A 22,956-nucleotide genomic window follows, 5' to 3' on the forward strand; every position below is an offset into this window, starting at 1 on the left:
AGAAAGTGTCTCTCAAACTTGATTAAGTTTTTTGAGGAAGTTACCAAGAGGATTGATTAAAGGTAGAACAGTAGACATTGATTACTTTTAGCAAAGCCTTTGACAAGTTTCCATAGGGTAGACTTATTAGTAAAGTTAGATCTCATGGGATTCAGGGTGAGCTTGTCAATTGGATGCAAAATTGGCTTAACAGCAAGAGACAGAACGATGGTGAAGCGTTGTTTTTCAGACTGGAGACCTGTGACCAGTGGTGTTCCACAGGAATTTGTGCTGAGTCCACTTTTGTTAGTCATTTTATGTTAATGATTTAGATGAGAATATGGAAGGTACGACTAGCAAGTTTGTGGATGACCCCAAAATTGGTGGTACAGTAGAAGGTGAAAGTTATCTATGATTACAAAGATCTTGATCAATTGGGTCAATAGGCTGAAGAGTGGCAGATGGAGTTTGATTTGTATAAATGTGAGCTATTACATTTTGGTAAAACAAACAAGGGCCGGACTTGTACAATTAAAATTAGAGCCTTGGCTAGTGTTGCAGAACAGACCCCTAGGGGTTCATTTGGATAATTCTTTCAAATTTGCATCACCTATAGATAGGGTGGTTAGATGTTTAGTGCACTTGCTTTCATTTCCCAGTCCCTTTGTATCTAAGAGTTGGGACATTACATTGAGGTTGTACAAGATGTTGGTGAGTTCTGTGTCCAGTTCTGGTCACCCAGTTTGAGGACAGATATTATTAAGTTGGTCCGCGTTCAGAACTGATTTACCAGGATATTAACAGGAATGGGCAGTGAGTTATAAGGAGAGGCTGGGACTATTTTTTCCCCACTGAAACATAGGAAGTTGAGGGGTGACCTTATAGAGGTTTATAAAATTGACGGGTATCGATAAAGGTGTCTTTTCCTAAGGGTCTGGGATTTCAAGACTAGAGAACATATTTTTAAAGTGTAAGGAGAAAGATTTAAAAGGGACTTAAGGGGTGACTTTTCCACTGGGTGGTTCATAATGTGGAATGAACTGCCAGAGGAAGTGGTAGGTGTAGGTACAGTTACAACATTAAAAAGACATTTGGACAGGTACACAAACAGAAAAGGTTTAAAGGGATATGGGCCAAGCACAGGCAGGTGGGATTGGTTCAGTTTGGGATTATGGTCAGCATGGACTGGTTGGATTGAAGGGTCTGATTCCATATTGTCCGACTGTATGAAACTTAGATTTTCACTTTTATAATCATTAGTACTATGACATGCACATGCAGTTTAGAAATATTATAAAATGTAGATGAGATCAATAGAAAATGAAATGACACCAGACAAGAATCAAGTGGGAATTCAAAAACTAATTTTATTAGCATAAAATGAAGTTGGTATGGATGTTGAGCATTTGCCCCCATCCACAGTGGTTGAAAAAAAATCACTTCACATATTTCCTTTTAGAAAAGTATGTAGTCTAATGTTCAAATGCACTAAGGAATATATTTTGCGACTGTTAGAACATATGTGGAAATCGTGTGCAATTCCTTAAGTGCACACTAGAGGTCCCTCTATAAGTATGTTTGCAACAAAGTTTAACTTGTATTCATCATCAATAAGGTTTTAACTAACTACAGGAATTTGTCATAAAGAACCCTGATGCTCAAGACAGATGTCTCTACTACATTTACACCCTTGTGTAGACTAAGCTGGTTATGGCCAGACTGTGAGGCATGAAGAGGTTATTGGATACCTAGCTTCTCCATCAGCAAAGTCTGATTTTTCAGCTTGGATATAAGACTTTCATACTTTTGGCCAACTCAAGGTGTAAATAAACTCCAGGTAGGTTCTATATTACGTGAGGCTTATTATGAGAAGTTCCTGTAGTTAGCTAGTACTTTCTTAGGTTTCCGACACTTCCACACTATGAATCATATGACAACAAGTTTGTTACATAGAACATTACAACACAGTACAGGCCCTTTGGCTCTCGATGTTGTGCCGACCTGTCATACCGATCTGAAGCCCAACCAACCTACACTATTCCATTTATGTCCATGTTGGAGAGGTACTGATGCATATTCAATTGTGCAAATGCCTGAAGATTCAAACGTACCAGGTTACTTTGACTCTTTTTCTGATTAATAAACCTGTCTATTTCCACCTTAAACATATTCAATGGATCTGCCTCCATCACTCTACAAGGAAAGCGTTGAACAGACTCTAAACTCTGAGGATTCAGGAGCAACTACTTCTACATGCAACATTTTTCGTATCTTAATTTAAAAAATACATTATTTCATGCTACCTGATAATAAAATGCACCCATAATGACTTAAATAGCTCTAAGTAAATAATCTTCTAAATTTCTAATGCAATTTCTGTGGAGTAGTGAAAATCAAGCATCTCAATATCAACCAAGTCACTGAATTATATTTCAAACAACAGCGCACTCAAATTTTCTTGCAATACAACTTCCATATAAATTTTGGTCCTTTCAATTCCAAATGATCTGTTTCAGTTACTTATAGAATTTTATTTAGGAAACCAGCAACTAGTGTTGTGTAAGCAAATTCATAACACATGAAAGGAGGAGGGGCAGTCACAAACATTGTTTTCAAAGACCTTGCATTTGTAAATACTAGATAATGTTCTGCATCTAAAGTGTCATGACATTCTTCACAATTTTTATAAGATTATTTATATACTCTCCAGTTTCTAATTATTTTTTAAAATTTGGCTTTAGTTTAGCTAAGGAGTCAGTCATGTCCAGAAGGAGTCAGAAGCAACTCATTCATGCACAAGCTAAATATCAAGAAGAGGTACAGTTAGCTTTATTCTGCTGGGTGGAAAGCAAGCATGTGTATATGTTACCGCTGTTCGCTATACTGAATCTCAAGGTGCTATGTTTTATAGAAACCACACAATATTGATGACTAGCAATCTGACTTGATTGGATGGTTTCTTGCTGCAGTGCTTTCAATGCAAAGAAATGTTAGGTTTATAATAAGCTGTATCTTGTCACACAATCAGACTGGTAACTGGAGTTGAGGTACAGATCATGTAAGATCTAAATGGATGGTAGAATAGACTAACAAGTTAAATGGCCTACTTCTGTTTCTATGTAAATTACACATTTAGATTCAGTACATTGCCCATCCTGCACCTCGTGGAGGTAGCGGCAGCCAGGACTAAACAAAAATTTGAAAACTCAATCTGAACTGAATTAATGGCTTAAGAATAAGTTAGATCTTTGGATATTTTTAGTTGTTTTAATCTGCTCCAGTGCTCATTTCTTTCTCACAGTGCTGTTAAGTAAGCTAATTATATTAGTTTGTTTGCCTTAAAAAGACAATTAATATTGACTCATAAAGTCCTGTTCGGTAGCTAGAACTGGTTAGTCCAACCATACTTTCTGCAACAAATCTCATGAAAATACTGTTCCTAACAAATTTTTAACAAGGCACTACAGAATTGCAAGTTCATTACGCTAATGAAAATTTATTCTAATATAAACATCTAGCTTAAATGAAATCAAAAGATACATCAAGGAACAAAAAAAAGCTTAAATTAATGTTAAATAATATAGTAACAAAATTACACCTACACAAAATTTCCTAAATCATAAATCTGAAACACTGCCACCACAATTAGTGATCAAGCGTTATCAACAATTAACACAGAAAATTACATTGTCAGCAGTCAAAATGTTGTTCTAAACTCTGATCATTATGTTTATCAAGCTTCTGAAATCAATCCCATTCGATTAGTATCCTGTATATTAAAAAATGTACATCAACAGTTGATTCATAATTAATACTAGTGTTACATAGAAAGCAAATGATAAAATCAATGGTGAAAATGGTAACAGATTGTGACGGAGGAGAAATGGGAGAAATGAGAGCACAGAGAAACAATTTCAAAAACTGGATCATTTTCAAATATTGAAAAGAACCTAACTCATTTAACGGAAGAGACCCATTCAAAGATTTTCACTTTGAAACATAGAGGTGCAGGAGGCAGCTGCTTGGCCCTTTGGGTCTGTTCAGCCATTCATCATGATCATGGCTGATCATCCAACCCAATAGCCTAATCCTGCTTTCCCCCTATAATCTTTCATCCCATTTGCCCCATGTGCTATTATCTAGTTGCCTCTTGAATATATTCAATGTTTTGGCATCAACTACTTCCTGGGGTAATGAATTCCACGGGCTCACCACTCTTTGGGTGAAGAGGGTCTGGTCACACCCACCATAGGGAACATCGCATCAACCCTGTCCACTCCTGTTAAAATTTTATAAGTCTCTATGAGATCCCCCTTCATTCACCAAACTCCAGCGAAAACAATCCTAATTTAGTCAAATATCTCCTCCTACGTCAGTCCCGCCATCCCCGGAATCAACCTGCTAAATCTTCGCTGCACTCCCTCAAGAGTATGAGCATCCTTCCTCAGAAAAGGAGATGAAAACTGCACACAATATTCCAGGAGTAGTCTCACCAAGGCCCTGTACAACTGCAACAATACGTCCCTGCTCCTGTACTCAAAACTTCTCACAATGAAAGCTAATAAATCATTTGCCTTCTTTTGTACCTGCATGCTTACGTTCAGCAGCTGCTGTGCAAGGACATCCAGGTCTCACTGCACACTCCCCTCTCCCAACTTACAGCTATGCTTGTTTTTGCTTCCAAAGTGAATAATCTCACATTTATCCTGATTATACTGCATCTGCCATTAATTTGCCCACTCGCCCAATATGTCAAGATCATGCTGAAGAATCTCTGTGTACTCGTCACAGATCACCCTCCCACCCAACTTGGTGTCATCTGCAAACTTTGAGATGTAACATTTGTTTCCGTATCCAAATCATAATACATATTGTGAACAGCTGTGGTTCTAGCACTGATTCCTGTGGCACCCCACTTTTTAGTGCCTGCCAATTTGAAAAGGACCCATTAATTCCAACTCTGTTTCTTCTCTGCAAAACAGTTTTCTTTCCATCTCAACACACTTGCCTCAATCCCATGCACTTTAATCTTGCACAATAAGATTATGATTTGTGCACAGTATGCCATAGTGATATTTCAAGTTAACATTGATCATCAAATGCTTCCTTTATCCATGGAAGCATCTATTCATACAAAGGGAGACTGCAATAAAGGTTTACTAGATTGACTCCAGAGACAAGTCAGTTAAATGGAGCAGGATGGTCCTACATTTTCTGGACTTGAGAATGAAAGGTGAATCAATTGAAATGTATTAAAATTCTAAAACAACTGGGAGGCTATTTCCTGGCTGGAAAGTCTAAAACTAGAGTCACTGCTGGGCCATAATGGTTATGGCATTTCAGACAGAGGAAAGGAGGCATTGTTCACTGAGAAAATTAGGGAATTCTCACAGAGCAACAGATGGTCCGTAGTTGAGTATATTCAAGACTGAGTTTGACTACTTTGTGGACATGAAGGTAGGTAAGAGATAGGAGGTTAAGATAGGAAAGTAAAATAAAATTGAATTCGAAGATCAGTCAAGGTCTTAGTGACAGGATGCGCAGGTTTTACGGGTCAGATGTCGTTTTTGTTGCTATTTCTTTTGTCCTTTGGATCTTTACTATGTTACTTTCCACATTTATTTTAAAATTTCCCTTAACCAGGAAATTAAATTAGAAATAATGTGTTGCACTGTAAAGTTGTCTGCATCAATGCCCATACCAAATTAGTGAAATATTCTGTCAGTTAATTGAAGTTGACAGTATCTTTTGTGTGAAAAGCAATAAAAAAAAACAAATTTTCTTTGAACTACACACACAGATTGATAACTATTAGTCACATTAATGGGTGGCAATGAAAATAGCATTGAAAATTAACTAGATAAATACTTTCTGTAATTGCCATTCATTTTAAACTTACCCTTATTTTATTTCCGCATAAAAACTGACATTTCTTTCAAATGTCCTTTCTGTAACGATATTTAGATCCTTTAGCTTTTCTCCAAATTTGTGCTAGTAATCTCGGTCAACTGAGATAAACCAAGCATAGTTGTAGAGAATGTAGGCTGACAGATGGACAAATTACAATGGCACAAACAACTATCAGCAATGAGGGCAAAGTAATGAATGCCTTTCTGATGCCAATCACGGGGCAGTACAGTGGCTCAGTGGTTAGGACTGCTGCCTCACAGCACCAGGGACCTGGGTTTGATTCCATCTTCAGGTGACTGTGCAAACGCCACACAGATGTTCTCCCCGTGTCTGAGGCTGGATTTTCTCAGGGTGCTCTGGTTTGCTCCCTTAGTCCAAAAGATGTGCAGATTAGGTGGACTGGCCATGCTAAACTGCCCATAGTTTTGAGGGATGTGTAGGTAGGTGGATTAGCCATGGAGGGTGCAGGGTTACAGGGGTAGGGTAGGGGTGGGATGCTCTTCACAGGGTAGGGTCAATGTACACTCGACCGGCCATAGGGATTCTATGATTATAATGGTTTTTATCTTCAAGCAAACAGTAGCAAGAATTTGTGACATTAAAAAATGTTTCCGTATTTAGCATTGCTGAAAAGGCACAGTTACAGATGTAGACCACAGAACAGAACAGATCATAGAGCCCCTGTAGTAGGATTTGGAAATCCAATTATCTTGATTGCTGGTCTCTAAAGCTTAAAGAAATATTTACACATTTGGCAGTACTATTAACAAAAAGTACTTCTGAAATAACGAGAGGTGACACTGCTATATTAGAAAAAGGAAGATTTTGCTGTATTTGCTACTGTTTTCTGTGAACAGAATGTGTGCCTTATTTTCCAGGAGCACAAAATAATGTAGAAATATTGCAATTTCCTTTTCAAAGGTTCCAGCCCTCCTTCCAATTAAGTAGTAGCATCTATAATACATTTAATGAACAAGGTGTCATCCTTCACATAGGTCTGTTTGGGATAGTCAAGTTTGGTCAGTGGGAAAAACAGTGGACAGCCACTTGCTATATTCATCTCCTTTACTGGTCTTTGAAATGAGGAGGAACTAACATCTGGACGAAAGGCATCAATTACATGTTCCCGGTTATTCTGGTCCAGAAGCATGAAAGTGACCTTAGAAGGAGAAACAAAAGACATTTTTAAAAAAATAACAACTTCAGGAAAATATTGCAATACCAACAACAAATCTAGCAAAACCCTGCTTGCAGAACTCAACACTGGATTTGAGGAAGTGAAATAGCCTTAGATGACATTTTAAATCAAGGTGAATTAAGAATTATGGGTGACACAGAAGTGAACACATTACTTTGATAAGATCATTTGCATCTGGTTCTGCATAAAGATTAAATATTTCCAGGTCTAGTTTTCAATAAAAGAAATAAATATTCTACTCCACGCAAAATATGAGCAACTACATTTCCAGCATCATAAACAACTTTGAAAGAATAAGCTTGAACAAAATTACAAATACCGCTTGGAAGTAAAAAATATCCACCAAATTTTCATCTTAAAGTAAATTCTGTTATTTCAACTCAAATCACCAAGAATCTTAAAAATAGGTTGACACCTTTTAGGAATCTCTCAATTAATTTGCTATTAAACAGTTCTTGTGACGCAATGCATTTACTGAAGGTAACCATATGTTTTGCTTTCTGTAGGAACATGATGTTAAGTAGCACAGACAAGGAGAGGTGATGACCTAGTGGTATCATTGTGAAGCTATTAATCCAGAGACACAGGTAATGTTCTGAGTACCCAGCTTTGAACCCTGCCAAGGCAGATAGTGGAATCTAGATTCAATAAAAATATGGAATTAAGGCAGTCTATTGATGATCATAAAACCATTGCTGATTAAAGTCAGAAAAAACCCATCCGGTTTACTAATTTCCTAGGGGCAGGAAACCATCCTTACCTGGTCTGGCCTACACATGACTCCAGACATTCAGCAATGTGGTTGATCCTTAACTGCCCTCTGGGCAATTAAGGATGGATAATAAATTGCTAGCCTGGTCAGTGACAGTCACATCCCGTGAATAAATAAAGCAAGCAGAGACAGAAGGACTACTATAGTTATCTTTTCCATAACTACATCATGAAACTGAAGACCCGAAAAACATGACCATCATACTAACACAGTATTGGTAGTGATCTTAACAGTATTCCAAACGTCTGAGATGGAAGGATCGCAAATGGCAATGAAATACTGGCTATTTCACCCATAACGTTTCTATACCCAACGATGAATTAATGTTCAATGAGCTGAAGAAGTCCACTCTGGATTTAGAAATGTAAATGGATAATATCTCCACACCAGTCATTAAAACGGAAACTAACTGCATAATTATTCCCATTATAAGTAGCTCTGTAATTGCACATCTTAAAATATTCAGCATCAAAAGGGTAAGGAAAAACATTACTGTTCCAGGACAGTTAAAAGAAAATATAAAAACACAAAACAAAATATACACCAAACATTGGGCAGCATTTTGGAGGAGATGGAGTTTGTCCAAATTGGCCGTCTTTGGGAATGCGTGCCACATCTTGCTCTATTCAGGTACTTGACAGGCCAGCAGTGGGCCTTCCTTCAGGATCCAGAACCCTGCAGTGAAAGTCCCATTCACTCATAGGTCCTAGCAGAAGCTAGCACTCTACTGAATACCAATATGATTGGGGAGACTGGTTCTGGTACGATGCCCAGCTAACGCCTTGAATCATTGCTGAATCCCAGTGTATAGCTGAGTGATGGCAGGAAGGGGGCTGAGGGGGAGTGACCAGCGCATTTCATGATGCCAATTCCCATGATCAGGCATCGAATGCCTTTGATTGAAGCACCTGGCCATGGGAACCACTGGAGAAGTTTGATTGTGCTTTTCTCAGCATTGGGTCAATATGTACCAAATGGGATGAAGTCCTTAGGCAGGCAACGATTACTCATTTCATAACATCAAATGGTAATGGGATAGGAAGCCATTTACCACAAACTTAATGGGTACATAAGCAGGAATGGTCCCCATCTGCCTATGTAAATACTATCCTTTTTAAAAACTTGTTCACAGTAAATGCGGCAAGAGTATCATTTATTCTCCATCCCTAACTGAACTGAAAGTGCCCAACAGGTTCTTTAAGATCTGATCAAACTGAATACAAGAATATACATGTGCATTGATATAAAACAAAATTTATTAGTTTAATCAAATTTTGATATGTGCAAACTAAGGAGTGAATCTATTAACTTAAACTACTTTGGACATTTTCCACAAGCGAATCTCCCTGTCTTTTGCCTGTCAGGAACTCTTGGGTGATGGCTGGCATTTGGAGCTCTGTCTCAGTTTCTATTGCAGCAATCCGCAAACTTCAGTCTAATGGTGAAAAGTCCACAAACCCCAGTCTTGCAAACCACAGTCCAATGCTGCAAGATACCCCTGGGCTGGCAAATGTCCCCAAATTAATACGGTACTGAATCTGATATCATGTGCTGTATTGCCATTCATGAGTACTTTCCCAAGCAGTCCCCACTGTGCTTGGCAGTCAAAAACAAATCTAGGTGTTGCTGCAAAATAAGTTGTTCCCAAATCAAAGCAAGGTCTTTGCAGTTAACTTCCAACTAAAACAGATTTTCCATGTATTTTTCCTCAATGCTTATTGTCTTGTCCAATTAACATAATAATCTGGTTTGGAGAGATCATTTTTTGAGCTTAACACCACGGGTGAACGTCCTGCATGCAATTCTGGTCTCCCTGCTATAGGAACGATGTTGTGAAACTTCAAAGGGTTCAGAAAACATTATCAAAGATGTTGCCAGGGTTGGAGGGTTTGTGCTACAGGGAGAGGCTGAATAGGCTGGGGTTATTTTCCCTGGAGCATCAGAGGCTAAGAACTAATAAAATCATGACAGGCCATGGATGAGGTGAATAGCCAAGGTCTTTTTCCTGGGGTGGGGGAGTCCAAAACTAGACAGGACATAGGTTTAAGGTGAGAGAAGAAAGATTTAAAAAGGACCCAAGGGGCAACTTTTTCCACACAGAGTGTGGCGTGTGTATGGAATGAGCTGCTAGAATTAGTGGTGGAGGCTGGTACAATAACAACATTTAAAAGGCATCTGGATGAACATATGAATAGGAAGGGTTTAGAGGGATATGGGCCAAATGGTGGCAGATGGGACTAGATTAATTTAGGACATCTGGTTGACATGGACAAGTTGGACTGATCAGTCTGTTTCCATGCTGTATGACTCTGTGACTCTAGGTGGTGATCAGCTGCATTTTGAACCATTGCAATCCATTCGGTTTAGTAATTTTTCTCATCATTTCTGTAAATTCTGCAAATTTACATAGGTGATTGTGAAGACGGATCATGAAGTATTAATATTAAAATTTCAGCTGAATATTCCACTTACCTTTTGTTTAAATGGCCAATGGAGCAGAGCATCATATTCTCCCCTCATGACAACAAAGAACAAAGAGATGTGAGTTCCTCTGCCTGTTCCATCTCCATTTAAATAAATTCTCATACACACCTTATACCCATATTTGCTGGTGTAGAATGCTGGGGGAGAAAAAAGAAATCAAAAACTAAATAAAAATCTTGTTGAGAAACACTTGCAATCACCAAAATAAAAACAAAATTTGCTGGAAGATCTCAACAAATATAGTAGCATCTGTAGAGTGAAGGCACAAGAGAGGCATGAGAGAGACAGACGGGTGCGAGAGAGAGAGAGAGAGAGAGAGAGAGAAACAGGAGCGAGAGGAGACGATTGAAGGGCAAGTATTACAACTTCTTTGACTGCATGGGAAGGGGTGGGTGGGGAGGTGAAAGGAGATGAGGTGTTATGGTGATAGAGGAGTGGACCAAGGTGTTGTGAAGAAATTGCAGAAATGAAAACAAAAAGGACAGCACACAAGTATATCAGTGATAATGGGAACTGCAGATGCTGGAGAATCCGAGATAACAAAGTGTGGAACTGGATGAACACAGCAGGCCAAGCAGCATCTTAGGAGCACAAAAGCTGACGTTTCGGGCCTAGACACTACATCAGACCTCCCTCTAGACCAACCTCAGATGATCTCCCTCCCACCTCAACTCCAGACCGGGGATGGATGCGGGGGAGTTGCAGTGGGAGGGAGATCCCCTGAGATTGGTCCAGAGGGAGGTCTGATGAAGCGTCTATGCCCGAAACGTCAGCTTTTGTGCTTCTAAGATGCTGCTTGGCCTGCTGTGTTCATCCAGCTCCACACTTTGTTATCTCACACACAAGTATATAGTAGGCTGGGAGACTAGTGTGGGATGACTACTGGTTGATGCTTCAGGGGTTAAAACAAAATACAATGACTGCAAGTTTAATTCACAACTGCACCAGGAGACATAAGCAATTTAGCTACACAAAGACAGGCAACCACACCTATGTATGCAAAAATAGAAACTCATTAACTAAGAGATGATTGCTGTAAATGGGAACCTGTATGCACTTTCAAGGGACACGATTACTGGACGTGGGCGAAGCAGGAGTTGTACTAGCCTTGCAATAGAATGCATTCATCTTAACTGAGGCCTTCTAATGAGAAATCAACATTGTAATTATCTTGAACTATGATCATGTGACAAATGGTATACTGCAAAAGTGTATAAAAATGTAAAAAATCCTTCATTTATTGAAGTTTCTCTCTCAAGCTGTATCCTTGTATGCAACCAGTAGAATAAATCTTTTGCCTTGTCTGGACTCCAACATGCCTGCAGTAAAATAATCCTCTATATCTGGAAACTGGCGTTGGAAAGTAAAAGTGAAGTCCTTGCGTTGTCTTCCTTAACACATAATCACTATTCTCTCGCTGGATTGGTAGGTAGCATAGGTTTGATTTACTCAAATCTCAAAAGAAGTTTATTTCACAACTGCTAAATTGGTCTGTAACTGCAAGTTTTGGCCACATTCTTAGTTTAGCATCTTGCTCTGTGGGTCCCTCATTGTTGCTGATCATCTGGCAATGTGAACCATATTGTGGTTCTGGGAGGAAGAGGAGAAGAGCAGGAAATGGGTTGGATAAGGCTAATGGCCCTGTCAATCAAGGACAACCACCATTTGTTCTACAACACACTTAATATTTAATCTCCTCACACCATCTAACCTTTCTTTGATCTTCATTTCTGTTTTGCTTACCTCTTTCTTCACCACCTCTCCTTCTTAACAGTATAATACCCATTAAACAGTCAACTCTCTTTAGTCCAAAGCAGAGAGCAATATTGGCCTGGCAATATTATTTCGGTTTCTCTCTCCACAGACATCGCAAGCCCTGCCGTGTTTCTCAAGCATTTTTGTATTTACTTCAGATCTTCAGCATCGACAATATATTGCTTTTGTAACACAGTAAACACTAGTTACAATAAAATGAATTTAAAGATTCAAAGGAAGTTTGGCACTGAAAATGCAATTTAATTCAGCTTCATTGTTGAAATGCATTGACTCTTAACTGCCTTCAAATGGTCCAGCAAACCACTCTGCATAAGGACAAATTAGGGTTGGGCAACAGATACCAGTCCAGCCAGTAACATGAATCTATGACAAGAATACTGCTGTCAGCTTCATTGTGTCTGTTATCAAGAAACACACCATTGCTTACAAACTAACATCCTTGGAAAGGAAATTAAAATTAATAAAATAATCACTGGCTATCACCTTCTGTCATGCAGTGATAATTTAAAGAGAGTAGAAAGGCAAAATGTCAGGACTGAGAAAAGCAGAAGAGTAGACTTAGTCTCAGCATAAAGAAGATTTGAGAAGATTTGTGGCTCAGGTTGTGAATGAGGTTGTAGACTTGCTCGCCTAGCCAGTGTGTTTGATTGCAGATGTTTCATTACCCTGCTAGGTAATATCGTTAGTGCACCTCCGCTGAAGCATTGGTGTTCTGTCCCGTTTGAGTTTTTTTTAAAAATAGGCCAAGTTGGAGGAAAACGGACAATAAGGATACTCGAACACCAACTAGCCACCAAGAGACACAACTAATTCTCACTGGTCTCAATACACACGGACAAAGAAGGTCACGAATTTGACTGTGACAACACATCCATAATATCACAAGCCAAACAGAGACATGCCAGGGAATTCCCAAAGGCCTGGCATTCCAATTGGATCTCCATCAACAAACACATTGAACTTGACCCAATATACAAACCACTGAGAAAAAGAACCGAAGATGATGCCAACCACCCTAGAAAACTGAGGCATATAAACAGAACATCAACGCTTCACCAGAGGTGCACTGACAATGTTACCTAGCAGAGTGACAAAAGGTCTGCAACCAAACACACTGGCTTGATGAGCCAGTCTACAATCTAGTCTCAGTATCATAAGGTAGGTACAGTCGAAAAGGAAGCTTGAGAAAAACAAGGCTACTGAAGAAGTGAACCGAGAAAATTTTCTCTTTTCATTGACTGGTAACCAGGAACATCCTAATTAATGGAATACCAAAAAAAAGTCCTCATCTTCAAACACTGCAGAACTTATGAGTAAAGTATGTACCTGGAGAGGAGAGGTTGGTTATTTTGCCTGAAATGGCTTCCTGGCGTTTTCTACTGACATCAGTAATTTTCCACATCAATATTCCCTCATAAGAGGTTTGTTCCAAAGCAAGCATTTGCAAACGGAATTCATTGATAATCACGTCTTTCAAAGCAAGGAGATGCTGTTGATCAGAAACCTAGAAATAAAGTGTTGTACAAAATTTTTAAAACTTGATTGAAATTATATTTTCACAAACACCTTCACATTGTTATTGTAGTGGATTACTTTTAACTGTAATTAGTGTGTTGCTCTCTACTAATGTTATGGTTGAGCCTCCTACTGCTCAAACGGGAAATCTTGTGGTCCATTTATTGGCGTCCCTGCCATTGGGTTCAACCTTTACTCTTACTACTTGTTGTTCAAGGAAGGTACACTTGAGTTTGAGTATAGACTCGTAAATCTTTCCAACATACTCCAATGGCATGCAGTAAGAGATGACAAGATTCCTGATCAACTCTATGATAGAAATAAACTGAGCTACTACTGTCATATCTCCATTTTCACTTGTATGTTGTAGTCTGGAGCTATGGAATTGAAATTTAATTATTTGGGGTGGGAGGGAGAGGGTTGTTCTCACCGCAGCTGTTCAGCCAATTTATATATCCAGCAGCATAATCAATGTTTTGTGGTGCTTATTTTTGAATCAAATTTAAGAAAGATATATAACGATCCAAAACAATTTCTAGGGTTAAGAAGTTGCAATGTTATAATTTGTACATCAAACATAACTCCTAATATGTGGCCTGTAGCTGTGCCCACAGTATGGTCAAGAAAAAAAGCTGAAGTTAAGGAAATGTGGTCAAGTTATGATGTATTTCCATATCCTTGGTTAGATCAGAAGGTCCTGAAACCAGCATCAATTTTAGGTTGTTAACAGATCAAAAGATTAAGAACATTAAATTGCAACTTTTCATGAATATTCCATCTAGTCGCACATGGAGGTTTTTTTTGCAAAATCGTTGACTATTGTTTGCATACAAGATAAACATACAGGAAAATAGATTCCATTACCTTTCGCTCCAAGGCTCTGATGGCATCCTGGTCAATCTTGCTTTGTCTCTCAAATGCATCCATAGTAGTTTGGGTTTTTTCTACTTCTCTGTTCAAAACAGTCACAATGTTTTCAAATGTCTGAATTTTCCGTTCAAGTGTATCAACTTTATTTCGACACTCTGTCAATGTCTGACCAGAATACGGGATTGTCTGCAAATCTGAAGACTCACTAGAACAGGAAGGTCCTTCAAAATGGTCAGTTTCTAAGTCACCATCTGATTCTACAGCAATCTGGGTGCACAAGGAAGCTAAAGACTCTTCAGAGGTCAAAGACAGCACATTCTTCTCTAACTGTTGGATTTTGAACTGTAGTTCAGCAATCATTGATGGGAGAGGAATCACTGATGAATGATCACTGCGACCATTAGCAATGCTGGAATTCTGCAGAGGGCTGGTTTTCAAAGTATTGACAAATTGAAATACTAATGCAAGATGTACAACAACTGAAGAGTTTTCGTGATCTTTGAGACGCTCTTTGCCGCCCTGTAGTTTTATTAAAAAAAAGTTGGCTTAGGTGAAAACTGCTAGTTAAATGAGATATTTAAAAAAAGGTCACAAGAATTCACATTTTGCATGAAACCTGAGCGACAACCTGTTTAATGGTCACCATTAGACTCAAATTTTTAATGAATTCAAATTCCACTACCTGCCATGGCTAGATTTGAATTCAGGTTCCCAGGACATCACCTGTGTCTCTGGATTAATATTCCAGCGATAATACCTCTAGGCCATTGCCTCCTCAGTCCCATTATATCATTGCATGATGTCCCTTAGGCTAGGCCCAACAATCTCCATCTGTTTCATCAATAACTTTCCTTCATCATTAACAACAATCCCCATTACTGATTTATGATCACAACATGCAACACCACTGGATACATGCAACTTCTTGGATACTGAAGCAATTGATAACCATGTGCAGCAAGGTCTGGATCCTATCCAGGCTTGGGTTGATAAGTGCCAATTAACATTGGTCACATAAGCTCCAGTCAGTCAGTCAATGGTTATCTCCAACAAAGGATATTCACCTTGATGTTCAATGGCATCATCAGTTCCAAATACCCCTTATCTTGCGGTTGCCATTGACAAGAAACTGAACTAGCCTTATTCATACTGTAGCGACAAGATCAGATCAGAGGCTCAGAATTCTGCAGTTAGTAACTGACATTCTGTACCCCTAATGACTGTCTACCAAGTACAGGACGCAAATCTGGAGTGAGATGGAATAACCTCCCTTGCCTGAATAAGAACAGCTCCAAAAAACATTCAAGATAGTTAATGTCATACAAGATGAAGTAGTCTTCTTGGCTGGCACCCCATTTGACATTCAAAATTCATTCCCTCCACTGACTACCAAGACCCAAAGGCAGCAGTGTGTACCATTTACAATATGCACTGCAGTAAATCACTACTGGTCCTATAACAGCACCTTGCAAACCTGATCTCTGCCAGCTGGAATGAAAAAGGCAGTACACGTGTGAGAAAACTACCACTGCACCTTTGCTTCAGATCCGGAAACCATCTTGATTTAGAACTCTATCAATGTTCTTTTGCTGTTGCTGGGTCAAAACCCAAAACCTCTTGTCTCATAGCGCTGTGAACATACTGAGACTCCCAAGGGCTACAGTGATTCAACAGGGTAGCTCAGCATCACCTTATTCAGGGCAATAAGACAATAAACACGGGCCTATCCAGTGATACCCACAACCCATGAACAGATAAAAAAACAAAACTTATATTGTTAGATTATTAGTATGATGTTGGACAGAGCAATAACGTAATTATGTCTTTAATTTCATTTTCTCTTTTGTCAGTTCCACATTATTGTCCTTGATCTGTAACTTATGGTATTCTCATCACAGCTATTACATGAGGTGTCAAGAAGCCTGTGGCCTTCCTCATGGGGCCAATTCATATTACAGCACTATTTTACATACGGTGCTCTCATTTGCAGGTTTGAGAAATTGAGGCAGCCAGGCTCAAGAATGAAACTTCAGGAAGGTTAGATTCACGTTGTGCAAATTATTATATTGTGAAGAAAACAGGATAGAGTTTCTTCACAATATAATAATTTGCACAACGTGAATCTAACCTTCCTGAAGTTTCATTCTTGAGCCTGGCTGCCTCAATTTCTCAAACCTGCAAATGAGAGCACCGTATGTAAAATAGTGCTGTAATATGAATTGGCCCCATGAGGAAGGCCACAGGCTTCTTGACACCTCATGTAATAGCTGTGATGAGAATACCATAAGTTACAGATCAAGGACAATAATGTGGAACTGACAAAAGAGAAAATGAAATTAAAGACATAATTACGTTATTGCTCTGTCCAACATCATACTAATAATCTAACAATATAAGTTTTGTTTTTTTATCTGTTCATGGGTTGTGGGTATCACTGGATAGGCCCGTGTTTATTGTCTTATTGCCCTGAATAAGGTGATGCTGAGCTACCCTGTTGAATCACTGTAGCCCTTGGGAGTCTCAGTATGTTCACAGCGCTATGAGACAAGAGGTTTTGGGTTTTGACCCAGCAACAGCAAAAGAACATTGATAGAGTTCTAAATCAAGATGGTTTCCGGATCTGAAGCAAAGGTGCAGTGGTAGTTTTCTCACACGTGTACTGCCTTTTTCATTCCAGCTGGCAGAGATCAGGTTTGCAAGGTGCTGTTATAGGACCAGTAGTGATTTACTGCAGTGCATATTGTAAATGGTACACACTGCTGCCTTTGGGTCTTGGTAGTCAGTGGAGGGAATGAATTTTGAATGTCAAATGGGGTGCCAGCCAAGAAGACTACTTCATCTTGTATGACATTAACTATCTTGAATGTTTTTTGGAGCTGTTCTTATTCAGGCAAGGGAGGTTATTCCATCTCACTCCAGATTTGCGTCCTGTACTTGGTAGACAGTCATTAGGGGTACAGAATGTCAGTTACCAACTGCAGAATTCTGAGCCTCTGATCTGATCTTGTCGCTACAGTAACCGTGACCACCTCTACACCCAGAATATTCAGACCCTTCAGAAGCGGTTCTCCCTGCGAGTCCTGAAACAGACACTCGCAGCCATGCGCCGGCACCTCCAGGCACTGCAATCCAGCCTGCCCCAGCTCAGAGCCTCCCTCTCCCAGACCTGCAAAGGACCCCTGCTGTTTTTTATCCTCCGCAGGATCCACAGACTGAACACCCAGTTCCACTCAGCTTTACTGGACACCAAAATTCGTAAGTACCACCAACTCACTGGCCCCTGCCACCCACAAGAGGATTCCTGCGCCTCCCAAATCCCGACTCTGTCCCTGCCCCTCCCCCACCATGCTCCCGCCGCCATTGACCATGAGGACACGGCCGGAGACCCCACCGATGACGTCACATCGGCCTCCGCCGGCCACAGAACTTCCGGAACTGCTGCTGCAGTCACCACCTCCACGTCCAGGTGCTACAGCCCACACACCACCCTCACCTCAGCTGCTGCCGCCCACCCCGATCCTCCCACCGCCGACGGAACCCCGCCCACGGTCGACGCCGACGGAACCCCGCCCACGGTCGACGCCGACGGAACCCCACCCACGGTCGACGCCGACGGAACCCCGCCCACGGTCGACGCCGACGGAACCCCGCCCACGGCCGACGACATCATCGCTCCGCCCACAACCTCCACAGCCTGCAACCCCAGAGAAGACAGCCACCCTGAGCCCTGCCGAATCTTCACCATCCCCCCAGACCTCCCACTGACTGAGGACGAATGGTCAGTCCTTAGCAAGGGGCTCACCTTTGTCCCCCTACAACCACACATCAACGAATACCAGTCACGGTCGGACATAGAGCAGTTTTTCCGCCGTCTTCGCCTGCATGCCTACTTCTTCAACCGGGAACCCAACCCTCCTTCCACTGACCCCTTCACCCGCTTCCAACACAAGTCCTCCTCCTGGACACCACCCCCAGGCCTCCTACCCTCCCTCGACCTGTTCATCTCCAACTGCCGTCGAGACATTAACCGCCTCAACCTCTCCACCCCTCTCACCCACTCCAACCTCTCCCCCGCAGAACGGGCAGCCCTCCGCTCCAACCCCAACCTCACCATCAAACCCGCAGACAAGGGTGGCGCAGTGGTAGTATGGCGTACTGACCTCTACATCGCCGAGGCCAGACGCCAACTCTCCGACACCACCTCCTACCGCCTCCTCGATCATGACCCCACACCCGAGCACCAAACCATCATCTCCAACACCATTCATGACCTCATCACCTCAGGGGACCTCCCACCCACAGCCTCCAACCTCATTGTTCCCCAACCCCGCACGGCCCGTTTCTATCTCCTTCCCAAAATCCACAAACCTGCCTGCCCTGGTCGACCCATCGTCTCAGCCTGCTCCTGCCCCACCGAACTCATCTCCACCTATCTGGACTCCATTTTCTCCCCTTTGGTCCAGGAACTCCCCACCTATGTCCGTGACACCACCCACGCCCTCCACCTCCTCCAGGACTTCCAATTCCCTGGCCCCCAACACCTCATATTCACCATGGACGTCCAGTCCCTGTACACCTGCATTCCGCATGGAGATGGCCTCAAGGCCCTCCGCTTCTTCCTGTCCCGCAGGCCCGACCAGGCCCCCTCCACCGACACTCTCATCCGCCTAGCGGAACTCGTCCTCACACTCAACAACTTCTCTTTTGACTCCTCCCACTTCCTACAGACTAAGGGGGTGGCCATGGGCACCCGCATGGGCCCCAGCTATGCCTGCCTCTTTGTAGGTTACGTGGAACAGTCCATCTTCCGCACCTACACAGGCCCCAAACCCCACCTCTTCCTCCGGTACATTGATGACTGTATCGGCGCCGCCTCTTGCTCCCCAGAGGAGCTCGAACAGTTCATCCACTTCACCAACACCTTCCACCCCAACCTTCAGTTCACCTGGGCCATCTCCAGCACATCCCTCACCTTCCTGGACCTCTCAGTCTCCATCTCAGGCAACCAGCTTGTAACTGATGTCCATTTCAAGCCCACCGACTCCCACAGCTACCTAGAATACACCTCCTCCCACCCACCCTCCTGCAAAAATTCCATCCCCTATTCCCAATTCCTCCGCCTCCGCCGCATCTGCTCCCACGATAAGACATTCCACTCCCGCACATCCCAGATGTCCAAGTTCTTTAAGGACCGCAACTTCCCCCCCACGGTGATTGAGAACGCCCTTGACCGCGTCTCCCGCATTTCCCGCGACACATCCCTCACACCCCGCCCCCGCCACAACCGCCCCAAGAGGATCCCCCTCGTTCTCACACACCACCCTACCAACCTCCGGATACAACGCATTATCCTCCGACACTTCCGCCATTTACAATCCGACCCCACCACCCAAGACATTTTTCCATCCCCACCCCTGTCTGCTTTCCGGAGAGACCACTCTCTCCGTGACTCCCTTGTTCGCTCCACACTGCCCTCCAACCCCACCACACCCGGCACCTTCCCCTGCAACCGCAGGAAATGCTACACTTGTCCCCACACCTCCTCCCTCACCCCCATCCCAGGCCCCAAGATGACATTCCACATTAAGCAGAGGTTCACCTGCACATCTGCCAATGTGATATACTGCATCCACTGTACCCGGTGCGGCTTTCTCTACATTGGGGAAACCAAGCGGAGGCTTGGGGACCGCTTTGCAGAACACCTCCGCTCAGTTCGCAACAAACAACTGCACCTCCCAGTCGCAAACCATTTCCACTCCCCCTCCCATTCTCTTGATGACATGTCCATCATGGGCCTCCTGCACTGCCACAATGATGCCACCCGAAGGTTGCAGGAACAGCAACTCATATTCCGCCTGGGAACCCTGCAGCCATATGGTATCAATGTGGACTTCACCAGTTTCAAAATCTCCCCTTCCCCCACTGCATCCCTAAACCAGCCCAGTTCATCCCCTCCCCCCACTGCACCACACAACCAGCCCAGCTCTTCCCCCCCACCCACTGCATCCCAAAACCAGTCCAACCTGTCTCTGCCTCCCTAACCGGTTCTTCCTCTCACCCATCCCTTCCTCCCACCCCAAGCCGCACCCCCAGCTACCTACTAACCTCATCCCACCTCCTTGACCTGTCCGTCTTCCCTGGACTGACCTATCCCCTCCCTACCTCCCCACCTACACCCTCTCCACCTATCTTCTTTACTCTCCATCTTCGGTCCGCCTCCCCCTCTCTCCCTATTTATTCCAGTTCCCTCCCCCCATCCCCCTCTCTGATGAAGGGTCCAGGCCCGAAACGTCAGCTTTTGTGCTCCTGAGATGCTGCTTGGCCTGCTGTGTTCATCCAGCCTCACATTTTATTATCTTGGAATCTCCAGCATCTGCAGTTCCCATTATCTAGGATATTAATTCAATTCAATAATTCAGATTATATAAAAATGCGGAGATTATTCACCTCAAAGATAAAAGACCAAAGAAGAAATAAACTTTAAAGTAAAACATTTGACAAATTTCATGCTGAAATATCATAAAATGGAAGGGAAGGAAACCCGGTTTTTGAAGAGTGACTTTAAGACTAATTAATACTTTTGCTTTCAAGTTCACAAAGAATTTGAACGTAATAAGTCAGATTCTCTACCCTGTCTACAGATCTTTACAGTATAGTCAAAATTTCTTATTTAATTTATCCTACAAAATGGTAAATGAATTATAAGAAATGTTAAAACATTGGTCTCAGTTCCTGACTGCATAGAAAACATTGTCCAAAATATTTATTTCAGGGATTATCTTATACTATGAAAGATAAACAAGATTTTTTTTTTAAAAAATCAAGCAAGGTTAAGAATCCAATCTTCACAGCACATGCAATTCTAGACAGAAGTACCATTTTCTTCTCCCAAGTTCATTATTTCCTTTTAACATGAAATCCCAGGTTGGGAGAAGTGGGAAAAGTTTATAAAAAGGAGATCAACTTCCATAATTCCAACTAAAGCTTTTTTAAAAACAAAACCTCTCACCTTGAAATTGCATCCCAATTCTGCAAAACGACAGCTATCACGGGTACGGTTTCCTCCAGGAGGCCGAAACTGTAAAAACAAATAAACAACACCATGAAATTACATTAATCCCTGTTTTTACAAACTTAAATAAATGAAAGAAAAACATTTCAATCCTTCTCCTTTGAAGTGAAGAAGCACAGTGACATTTCGAGGAATGATATTTTCACCAGTGTTGCAACTATTAGGTTTTGTATAATTCTACCAACTCTACTACTCACTGTATAGAATACAGAAGCAAGAATTAAACATTTGAGACCAGCTCTAATGACTTCAATGAAATTATTTTATGAAAACAAGGAAAATGTCTCCTTTCAAGTTAAGAAAGTAATCAGATTTTTTTAAAATTAATTAATGGGATGCTGTTGTTGACTAACTACCATTTATTGCTCATTCCTAACTGCACTGGAGAAGGTGTTGGTGAATTGCCTTGTTGAACGCTGAAGTCCTGTAAATGTTGGTAATCCACAGTTCTGCTAGAAAGGGAATTCCAGTGACAGTGAGGCAAAGGCCATGTGTTCCAAGTCACAATGGTATGAGACTTGAAGTGTATCTTGCAGGCAGCGATGCCCACATGTATTTGGTACTGTTGTCTTCCTCGGTTTTACAGGTCAGGAGATACATCCTCGTCCAATTACAGTACGTTAACTAAAGTCTTACCTTTTCTTTACTGGCTGATTCAACCTTCAATGTTTTCTTCTCATTAGTAGAAACTTCCTCACAGGCGTGCATCTGGTGTTTGAGAGGGAAAAATATTCAAGGTGAATTTTGTTCTACTTTCTCAAGCCCCTTTCTGTACTGCAGACTTGATGCAATTTTACAGAAATAAATGTCTAGCATTTTAATAGTGCAGATTTCTGAATAAATTTCCCTCCTAAAGACTTTACACAAGGATTTCAAACTCTTGCTTAAATTAGGGCTATTAGAAACTCACAATGAAAGTGCAAGTGTTCAATATTACACAAGAAAATTATCGGTTCTTTTCCCAAACATTTGCAAAATAACAATTATGAAATTCTGATAAAATTACATAAAAATTAGTTTCAGTTGAAATATTATTCTACATTAAAGAAACATTGCCAGCCAACCTGCAAATCTTTCAGAAACATCTTTACACCACATCGTTGACATTCTGTCATATTGTTTTTACACTCTTTTTCCAAATGATCTGCTAGCTTTCTCCTTAAAATCATCGAACCACAACCTGTACTACAAGGAATCAGGGAAAATTCGCACTGTGTTATGTGATCCTAGAAAGAACAAAGAAGTTACTGATGTCAATATACAAATATTTCAATTACGTAACAGAAATTAAATTTAGAGAAGCTGCAACATGCACCTGTCAAAATCTAAATAAAAATCTTAAACAGTTATTGCTTTCTGCAAAGCTAGACTTTAGATATA

The 22,956-nt window shown here is 41.5% G+C and overlaps 1 protein-coding gene across 2 annotated transcripts in view; it reads right to left on the minus strand.

The window, feature by feature from the left end:
* Positions 1–1,321: 1,321 nt before the first annotated feature.
* traf1 (TNF receptor-associated factor 1) overlaps positions 1,322–22,956 on the minus strand; it is a 44,582-nt gene continuing 22,947 nt past the window's right edge. For both annotated transcript variants that reach the window (XM_048558971.2, XM_059638171.1), the window contains 7 exons: positions 22,641–22,802; positions 22,213–22,284; positions 21,514–21,582; positions 14,499–15,023; positions 13,446–13,623; positions 10,332–10,480; positions 1,322–7,048 (listed from right to left, as the gene is read on the minus strand). In XM_048558971.2, the coding sequence (XP_048414928.1) occupies positions 6,830–7,048; positions 10,332–10,480; positions 13,446–13,623; positions 14,499–15,023; positions 21,514–21,582; positions 22,213–22,284; positions 22,641–22,802 (1,374 nt within the window). In that variant the 3' untranslated portion in view covers positions 1,322–6,829. The remainder of the gene's footprint in view (positions 7,049–10,331; positions 10,481–13,445; positions 13,624–14,498; positions 15,024–21,513; positions 21,583–22,212; positions 22,285–22,640; positions 22,803–22,956) is intronic.

Source organism: Stegostoma tigrinum, chromosome 29 (assembly GCF_030684315.1).
Source record: "Stegostoma tigrinum isolate sSteTig4 chromosome 29, sSteTig4.hap1, whole genome shotgun sequence".
In the NCBI taxonomy this organism is placed as follows: Eukaryota; Metazoa; Chordata; class Chondrichthyes; order Orectolobiformes; family Stegostomatidae; genus Stegostoma; species Stegostoma tigrinum.